Here is a 10,480-nt window from a genome sequence, read left to right on the forward strand (position 1 = left end):
ACATTGAAACAATTGATAATAATATTCCTTATATAAATTTTGAAATTTTCCTTGTATAAAATTTGAAATAAATTTGAAACCACCAATATTTTCATTCATTTATCAATAATTTTTTTTGAAACCACCAACGTGTTAATTCTTTCATAAAAGTTTTTATAACTTCAAACTAAATATAGTAAAACATAAAATTGGATTATATAAATAATACATTTTCAACTACCCAATTAATTATTATTCATGTTTTATCTTTATATAATATAATATTATAGTATATATGAAATCATAATCAATTATTCATCAAAACAAGAGATAATAAAAGTGTAGTCAACAAAATGTTTTGGTAATGGAGAATGATTTATTGTCTCAAACTGTTTCATAAATCATATCTTGGACCAATAATATTTAAGCAAATATAAAAAATATTTAATTTTTTTAATTCACATCACATATTTTTTTATTAATCCAGATACATGAAGTGATATACCAGATCCTTCTGCCCAGCTAATGCACTCCTTCTGCAAGTATGAGTACATTAGCAGCCCCTTCCACAAGATATAGCATCTCACATAGTCAAACAAATACTTTACAAATATGAATAATAATTTTTTGAGTGAAGCTATTTTCATGCATTAATTTAATGACTTTAGACTATAGTGTAGCACATGGGTCATATATGCGTATTTAAATGGAGCTGAAGACAAAGCTCATGATGTCACCCCTCTACCGAACTTGCATTTTTTTCTTTATTATTGCATCTCCATTCTTTCCCCCACTCACATTTCCAAGAGGCAGAACCATAGAAATTTTGTCATTAAATTATTAGCCATAGGAGATGGAGAAGCAACACCAATTCAATCAGTAACAGTCACCAGTGAGTTATTAACTATAAAAAAATATAATAAGTCAACATATTTGTCTCAATTGAGGTTTTAAATTTGGTCGTATGAACAGCATGAATATGTTACAGTTTTGGGAGTCATTGAAATAGTATCTCAACTATAATTATGATTGTTGGTGTTTTAAATTGTGGTTACGGTTATGTTATATTTAATGCTATTACAGTAAAGGAAAATTGTGTGGCTGCAATTATGGTCGTAATGTTGTGTGGAGACTCCGAAAACCGTACTATTATGGTTGCAAAGTGCAATTTAAAACACCTTGTTACCTGCATAAGTCGGGTATGATTGCAAATTGTCCAAAACATCAAAGTTTTAAAACTTTCCAAAACCACCAATCACAACCGTTATTTAAAACATTGATGTCATTACTGTGTTCCTCCACATGCCCTTTCCTATCCTTGCAGAACAAAATAATGTGTACCCCATTGGCTTCTCAATGATTACCATCATTGCAATGAATCAAGTTTGGATTTTCATTCTCTAACAGCTTCTAAAGCATAGTTACATGATTCTGCAGATACAGGTTTTGTCTTATTTTTTAGTACTCTTTTTCTCTCTATGAAAGTGTCAAGTTAGATTATTTCCATGACAGCAGAAAGAATAAACCTGATTCTCTCTACTTTTATGTTTTTCTTGTGTGGTGTGTAAAATACATATGGAAAAATCTTTATTGTATTTTTTTGTTTCTAAGTTCCATAAATTGGTTAATTTGTTAGCTGTCACAGATTTGGTCACCAGAATATTGACTACTGAGTTGATAAATCAATTCTAGTTTCAAAGGTTTGGTTTACATCTTTTTTTGTTGCACTCACTAGGGAACCAAACAAAGTAGGTGATCAGAAAAAAGCTAATAAGCTGAATTTCCATGTCAAAAAGGAGCTGCTTATTTTGACCCAAAAGACACTTTAATAGTGTATAACTGTATATTGTTTTAGACTTTCTAAATCACAGGAGATTTATCCAATCTGTCTAGTAACATGCATATCAAACACAAGGTTTTAAATCTAGGAACGAAACTGTTATGACGACAATATGCTAAGGTTTTGAGACTCATCAAAACTGACCACAATCGTGGTCTCATTAGCAACATTTGCCCACAATTGTCCGAAACATCAGGTTTTGGGAGTTTTTGAAATCACGGCCACAACTACTATTTAAAACCTTTTTCATACAGGTCAACAAGCCTCTTATCAAATTGTCTATTGTCAGCTTTGCAAAGAAAGAAAACATTACTGTCTAATTCTCTAATCATTTGTTTTTTCTCCAGTTTGGTTTCATATAAATTGACCAATATCTTGAGGAGGACTGGTGTTACATCCAAGTTCACTTGAAGTGTTGATCATCTCTATTGAAGCCAGAAAATGTGCAAGAATCTAGGACTCTTGTTAATTTTCTCAACACCCTTCATGATTGGATCAATGTTCTTTGATGTTGGAGCCGAACCGGTGGCAGATAAACAAGCTTTGCTCGATTTCGTTCGCAACATTGATCACACTAGTCTTCTCAACTGGGATAAGACATTGTCTGTATGCAAAAGCTGGATAGGAGTGACCTGCAACACTGACCAATCTAGAGTTGTTGCCCTCCAACTACCTAGAGTTGCATTGAGTGGTCCAATCCCAACCAACACTCTTAGCCGCCTCTCGGCGCTACAGACTATGAACCTTATGTCAAATAATATAACTGGCCGTTTCCCTTCTGGTTTTTCTAAGCTAAAGAACTTGACATATCTCTATCTCCAGCATAACAAATTTTCTGGTCCATTACCATCAGACTTTTCAGTTTGGTATAACCTTAATGTTGCAAATTTGTCCAACAACTATTTTAATGGGAGCATCCCTTTCTCAGTTTCAACTTTGACTCATCTCACTTCTTTAGCCTTAGCCAACAACTCTCTTTCAGGTGAAATTCCCGATCTCGATATTCCTAGCCTGCAAGAGCTAGATTTGTCACACAATAACTTCAGCGGGGTTGTTCCTGAATCCCTTCAGAGATTTCCTAGTTGGGTATTTTCTAGTAACAATCTTGGATCTGCACATGCACTTCCTCATTCGTTTCCTGCTCAGTCATCAAATGTTCATCCAACAAGGAAAATCAAAGGACTAAAGGAACCTGCATTATTAGGCATCACCATTGGTGTATGTGTGATGGGCTTTGCTGTGATTGCAGCTTTCATGATATTGTGCTGCTATAGGAAAGGTGGCGCAGATGGACAAACAGCGAAGTTCTATAAAAAAGCTGCATATCCGAAAAAAGAATCTCCTAAAAGTCATGACAAAAACAATGTTGTCTTCTTTGAAGGTTGCAATCTTGCATTTGACCTTGAGGACCTATTGAGAGCTTCTGCTGAGGTGATTGGGAAGGGCACATTTGGTTCTGTATATAAGGCTGCATTAGAGGACGCAGCAGCGGTAGTCGTGAAGAGGTTGAAAGAGGTCACAGTTGGCAAACGCGAGTTTGAGCAGCTGATGGAGGCAGTAGGGAGAATTCGGCATGACAATGTGTGTGCACTAAGGGCATATTACTATTCAAAGGAGGAGAAGCTTATGGTATATGATTACTACAAACAGGGCAGTGTTTATGCAATGTTACATGGTAAGTTAAATTGTTAACATTTTCTTCTATATGAAATATAACAGTTGAATTATTTTAAGGTGTCTTTAGTTTTTTCACCCTACCGGCCTAAGGACGGCCTAATGCGCGAGGCTCCCACTTAGTGGAGTTTGAGGAAGATAGATGTACGCAGTCTTTACCTCTGCAAGCGGAGATGCTGTTCCCAGTATTTGAACCTATGACCTCATGGTCACTAAGCAACAACCTTACCGTTACCGGCCTATTAAAGCTAAAATTTGGTTTCCTGTAATCATCTAATGGAAACTGTTTCTAAATCATGATCAGGTAATGTAGTATGCCGCGATTCTAATGATATTCATCTATCTTCCTCCTATGTACTTTCCTGTATCTTAATGTAAACCTTGCAGCCAGTAGCCTAGGATTATGTCATTAGGGAAGTTCTAAATTAAAATTTGGTATTGACTATAGGTGCATTAAGCTCATGTCTACTTAAGCATGAGAAGATTTTCCTTATAAACACTGGATACTTCAACATATAATTAAAGAGGAAAGTGAGAAAAATGAAACATCTCCAAATTCATGCCATCACTGTAATTTGCTTCCTTTGTAGTTGATGATATTCAGTTAATACTAAAAATATGAGCAGGATTTTGGTTAATATCCATTTGTTGCAACTTTTCTATAGCAAAGCTGAATAAAGTACATGGTTACCTCACATATGTAATTTTCTGCTATATTTGGATAGTCAATGAAGGATAGAAGGGAATGGAATAGAGCAAAGCTACCAGTTTTTGGATACTTTATAATGGAATGTAGTGGAACCCATTGAATAATAAGTTGGTTTTATCTTATTCCATCAAGTGGATAAGCATCATGCAAAGGTAAGTTGCTGCTTAGCGACCAAGAGGTCATGTATTCTTATCCACGAAATAACCTCTCCACTTGTAGGCTAAGGCTGTGAGAAAGAGCCTCGTGCATTGAATTGCCCTTTTATTTTATTCCATCTCATATCTCTCAACTCGGGAGAGAAAATAAATAGAAGTAGATATAGGTTCTATTCCATTTTATCCTAATTTAAACAACTCAAGTAATGTCACTTAGTAAAATTTATCTCATTCCATTCATTTCCATCAATGGCTATCTAGAAGTTGCTAATGTTAAACTATCCATTATGCAGGAAAAAGAGGGGAAGGCAGGGTTCCTTTAGACTGGGATAGCCGGTTAAGAATCGCGATCGGTGTGGCAAGAGGCATTGCTCACATTCATGCTCAACATGGAGGTAAACTCATCCATGGAAATATAAAAGCCTCAAACATCTTCCTCAACTCCCAAGGATATGGTTGTGTATCTGATATTGGTATGACAACATTGATGAGTCCAACACCAACATCAAGGGCCACAGGATACCATGCACCCGAAGTAACCGATACCCGAAAAATGACTCCAGCATCTGATGTATACAGTTTTGGTGTCTTACTACTTGAGCTTCTAACTGGAAAATCACCTATACATGTTATAGGAGGTGAGGAGTTTGTGAACTTGGTTAGATGGGTGAATTCTGTGGTTAGAGAGCAATGGACTGGAGAAGTGTTTGATGTAGAGTTGTTGAGGTATGCAAATATAGAGGAAGAATTGGTTGAGATGTTACAAATTGGGATGGCATGTGTTGTGAGAGTACCAGATCAGAGACCAACAATGTGTGAGGTTGTGATAATGGTTGAGGAAATTTGTAATGGAATATCCTCTGGTTCTAGATCAGAAGGTTCTACTCCAACTGCTCTTGTTGCAGCTGAGATTACCACAACTATTCCACTATGAGGAGGTTCTTTTGTTTTAATAAGTAGTTTTTGAAGATGTAATTTAGCCACCATCTTAGTTTCAATTTTGTTATCAAAACTATAGTAATCCGTGTTTCAAATTGCACTCTACAAATGCAAATTGTAGTAGCAATCGTTAAACACAATGTAACTACAAACACCTTAGTTTAAAACACATTGATATGAGAAACTATCATTTTACACTGCATTTTTTAATCAATTTATATATTAATGATATATAATTCATAGTTTAACTATATGTTGCTGGAATAATAGCATCAAATAAAGATTCTCACATAAATGTATTTTATGTGAATTGAATAAACGTTATTAACTAGAAAGATTAATATATTACTTTATTGGATTAAAAGCATGATTTGCTAAGGTAATAATTGTCATCATTTGACTGTTGCATTCAGTCATTATTTCTATATATCAATTGAAGTTTGAAGATTTCAATTGCAAATGAAACGTGCATACCTTGCTAATTATATGGGTTTATAGCCATTGGCTAGGCTAACAAAATGTATGGCAAATCGTTCTGGCATTCTGAAATATTGCAGTTGATGAAGGGAATAAATCAAATACCATAGATTTGGAACTTAAATCTTATATGCGAAAAAAGAAAATATCTTTTAATCATTTCATTCCCATGTCCTACTAAAAAACTTTAGTTAAGTGAGACAATGCCCTACTAGATTCTATATAAATCAAAATGTTAAATTTTAAACGTTAAATTCTTGTGAATAATATTTATTGGTAAGGACACTCATGCACTTCAACAAAATTAATTATTTACCCATGAGATAATGGATTACCCTTGGTTATACCAACAACAACAACAAAAATAGCTAAGATAGTAATGGTGGTGAAATAATTAAATTGATAATATACATGATGTAATATCTAGCCAATTAAATTCTATTGGCTCTTGGACCAACAAAGACATTGGTTTAGTAGAGTAAAATTTCAGTGTATTCTTAGATAGACTAAATGATTTGATTATTGGAAATGACATTTGTTAGAAAGAGTAGTCACATCTAAAAAGAGAATAATTCTTTATTCATAAGATAAAAAATACATTTACTTATACCAAAAAATTTATATGCTCTTCAGCCTTGAGTGCATAAGACTATGTTAACTTTGGGAAGTGACTTCATAAATGACATAGAAGGTATGTGGGCAATAGCCAGTTAGCCACCATACCATGATACAACTCAAAATCATTGATCAACACCACTATATTTCTAGCATTTGTTAGAGTTAGGAAGAAAATAATGAAAATTTTCTAACAGAAGATAGTAGGAAGTATGTATGTCAATACATTTTCATTATTATTGAAAAAAGAAGAGTACATGCCTTTTATAGTAAGTCACTCAACTAACTAAACTGAATTTTAAATCCTACTTACTAAAAACAGAAAGTGTTAGTTTAAACCCAACTAACACTCAATCACTCACATATGGCTTGGATTTCAAAGCATTTCTAACACTTTATCTTAAGCCAAGCACTTGTGAGACATCATGCCCATCTTCTTCTTCAAGTTTTCAAATTTGCCAACCTTCAAAGCTTTGGTGAAAGCATCAGCAAGTTGCAATTCAGTCTTGCAATACACCAATTGTAGCCTTTCCTTGTTCACTAAATCTCTAAGAGAGTGAGATCCGACCTCTATATGTTTACTCCTACTGTGGCTTACTGGATTTTTAGCCAAGCTAATGGCAGAAACATTATCTATCCTTAGTTGCAAAGGATTCTTTACATTGATCTTTATTTCTCTTAGCAATTCCTCAAGCCAGATTGCTTGACATGCTGCATAACACCCTGATATGTACTCTACTTCACAACTAGAGAGCAATCACTGGTTGCTTCTTGGAACACCACAAAATTGGAGCTTTGTTCAATAGGAGTAGATATGTATGGTTTGCTATTGCACAAATATGATAGGTATGGTTTGCTATTGCACAAATATCTCAGGGATCCAACAATCTGTTTAAACAAGGTCTCATATACTATCTCACCATCTTCATCCTTTGTAGTAAATCACTAGCATACCTTTTCTGGTGCATCAATAAAATAGTAGGAGTGTAGGAGAATTACATCCCAAGGAAGTAGCTTAACTTGCCTAAATCTGTCATATCAAATTCTGCTTCCATGATTCTTTTAAACTCTTCAATTCTCCTCAGATTGGATCCAGTGATAAGGAGGTCATCAACATACAAGCATAGAATCAATTGGTCTCAGTCACCATTGTCCTTTATATATACTCCATGCTCCACTGTATATTTTTTGAATTTGAGTTTGAACAGAAAGGAATCAATCCTTTTGTTCCAAGCCCTTGGAGCTTGCTTTAAGCCATATAGTGCCTTCTTTAGCTTGTAGACTTGATGCTCTTTTCCTTTTACAATGAATCCAGGAGGCTACTGAACATAAACTTCTTCTTCTAGAGGACAATGAAGAAAGACATATTTCACATATAGCTTAAACAATGGCCAATTCCTTGCACAAGCAACTCCTACCACCAACCTTATAGTTTCAATCCTAGCTACTAGAGCAAACACCTCTGAGTATCCAGACCTTCTCTTTTCAGAAATCTCTTGGCTACAATCTTGATTTATGCTTTGATATGGTTAAATCACGGTTAATCTTTTGCTTAAAAACCCATTTTACTCCAATTTGGTGCTTTTCTCGTGGAAGATCAACCAGGCACCAAGTCTTGTTTTTCTCAATGGATTTGAGCTCTTCAATCATTGTTTCCTTGCATATAGAATGTTGAAGAGCTTCAGTCTCACTGATTTGTTCTGCTCCAGCCATTAGTGTTAAGTGCACTAAGTCACCTTCATCATTGATTTAGTAATCATAGTGCATTTCATAGTCATTGAATCTAGTCGGCATTGATCTTGTTCTTCTTGACCTTTGGTCAATTGGTACATCATTGATTCATTCAGTACTTCCTTCTAAGATTTTATCATCATCAATGATCTCAGGTATGATTCTCTTTAAGTTGGTTGTCATTTCCTTCCAATTCCAATTCTCATGTTCCAACACAATGACATCTATGCTGATTTGTACTTTGTCTTTTATTGGATCATAGAGCTTATAAGCACTTGTAGGGCGATAACCAATGAATACCATTGCTTCACTTTTGTCTTGAAGTTTAGTCCTTCTTTGATCTGGCACATGCTTGTATGCAAGTGACCCAAACACTTTCAAATGGCTTACCACTGGTTTCTGTCCATTCCAAGCTTCCATTGGAACTTTGCCTTCTAGTTTCTTTGTTGGTCTTCTGTTTAGGATGTAAACTGAGGTTGATACAACTTCACCCCGAAATTTTTGTGGTAGGCCTTTCTCTTTGATCAAACTTCTTGCCATATCCATATTGTCCTATTTCTCATTTTAGCAAGTCCATTATATTGAGGTGTATATGGAGCAATGACTTTATGTCTGATCCTATTTTGTTGGTAGTGTAGTTTAAATGCATTAAATGTAAATTCACCTCCTCCATCAGTTCTGAGGATCTTTAGCTTCTTTCCACTTTCCCTTTCAACTAATGCCTTAAATCTCAGGAAGTAATCAAAGGCTCCACTTTTCAGCTTCATCATATACACCCATATCATCCTATTGAACTCATCTACAAAGGTAATGAAGTACCTATTTCGAGCCAATGATGGTTCATCAAATGATCTACACACATCTGAGTGTACTACTTCCAAGACTCCTCTAGACCTCATGCTTGAGTAAGACTGAAATGGTTTTCTAGTTTGCTTACCAGCCAAACAAACTTCACACATATCTTTAGGAAGTGCTATTATAGGAATGCCATGAACCATATTGGTGGAACTAAGTTAATACAGACTTCTGAAATTCAGGTGACCATACCTTGAGTGCCATAGCCAACTATCTTCATTGGCTTCTATTGTAGTAAGACATTGAGCATTAACAGCCTTGATATTCACCTGAAATGTCATATTCTTGGTCAATTTACTTCTCAGGATTAGTCTTTTCTCAACATCAAACACCTCAACTTGTCTATTTCCCATCACTGTTGTGAATCCCTTTTGTATGAGTTTCCCAATGCTGAGTAGGTTGTATTTCATGCCAGGAACAAAAAGCACATCTGAAATTAGAGCTTTGGATCCATTGTTCCTCATAATCACTACATCACCTGCTCCTTCTACTTTCAAGGTGCTATCATTTGCAAACTTCACTTTGCTTTTTTTTGCTTAAGTCAAGAGCCACTCTTTATGACTTGTCATGTGGTTTGAGCACCTTGAGTCAAGATACCATGACTCAAGGTAAGCATCTTCTGCTGAATTTGTAACCATCAAAGTCAATGATTCTACTTCAGGATCTTCATGTGTTGTGAAGGCCTCTTTGTCATGCAGATTCTTCTGTTTTCCTTTCTCAACGGAGCACACATAAGAGTAGTATCCTATTTTATGACAATTGGAGCACTCAACATTCTGTAAGTATCAAAGTACAACTAAGAGGGGGGGTGAATTAGTTGTCTTAAAATAATGGCCGCTTTTTCTGCAAAATCAAAGTTAAAGTGCAGCGGAACAATATGCAGAAAATAATAGGAAATAAAATGAAAGAGATAAGGAGAAGAGAGTACACAAGGAGTTTTATATTGGTTCACCTTCTTGTCCACCGAAGGCTACGTCCAGTACTCTTGCCACATAAGAGATTTTCCACTAAGAATTATGAGTTGCAATTACAATATCTATGTACCTTACACTCCCTAATTCTTATACCATTGGAAAATACCTTTCCAAGTGAATCTATTCCCCTTTATTTTCACACCCCGTGAAAGAAAGAATTCTTTACAAGAATGAAGAATATTCAACTATGGCAGATTGCCTTTACAAGTATGAAACTTATGTAACTTGCAATCCAAACTCTGAATATATATAGAATTATATCTTTGTAACAGTCTTTGAAACACTTGAAGCAACTTTGCAAAATTAACTTGAAAGTTTAAGAACAAGTTGCAAAAAGTTCAAAGATAAATTCTAAGAAAAAGTGTGAGAGCTTTTGAGAGTTGAGAGAAAATTGTATCAAAAGTTGTGTGTATGTTTGTGTGAGAATTTAGAGCCTTTATATAGAGTTTACAAACACCCTTTGAAGGTTTCTGAAAGTGTATGAGTTGTTTGGAGTGAAGAGATTTCGTTTGGAGTGAAAACCTTTCACTTT

General features: G+C 35.0%; 2 protein-coding genes across 2 annotated transcripts in view; one reads left to right on the forward strand and one right to left on the reverse strand.

Annotated features, from left to right (window-relative positions):
• Positions 1,217-5,417, forward strand: LOC109334559 (probable inactive receptor kinase At4g23740). Its single transcript, XM_019570398.1, has 3 exons — positions 1,217-1,907; positions 2,167-3,494; positions 4,651-5,417. The coding sequence occupies exons 2-3, from the start codon at positions 2,261-2,263 to the stop codon at positions 5,289-5,291; spliced, it is 1,875 nt and encodes a 624-aa protein (XP_019425943.1). The 5' UTR covers positions 1,217-1,907; positions 2,167-2,260; the 3' UTR covers positions 5,292-5,417.
• The window catches only part of LOC109326413, a 3,184-nt gene continuing 1,836 nt past the window's right edge, over positions 9,133-10,480 (reverse strand). Inside the window, exons 2-3 of the mRNA XM_019559099.1 lie at positions 9,572-9,719; positions 9,133-9,475 (exon numbers count right to left, since the gene is read on the reverse strand). Of these exons, the coding sequence (XP_019414644.1) occupies positions 9,133-9,475; positions 9,572-9,719 (491 nt within the window). The remainder of the gene's footprint in view (positions 9,476-9,571; positions 9,720-10,480) is intronic.

Source organism: Lupinus angustifolius, chromosome LG02, assembly GCF_001865875.1.
Source record: "Lupinus angustifolius cultivar Tanjil chromosome LG02, LupAngTanjil_v1.0, whole genome shotgun sequence".
Classification (NCBI taxonomy): Eukaryota; Viridiplantae; Streptophyta; class Magnoliopsida; order Fabales; family Fabaceae; genus Lupinus; species Lupinus angustifolius.

Coding starts and splice junctions, on each gene's coding strand:
- LOC109334559 (XM_019570398.1), top strand. CDS start 2,261: ATGTGCAAGAATCTAGGACTCTTGTTAATTTTCTCAACACCCTTCATG. Junction 3,495..4,650: donor TGTTTATGCAATGTTACATG/GTAAGTTAAATT, acceptor TCCATTATGCAG/GAAAAAGAGGGGAAGGCAGG.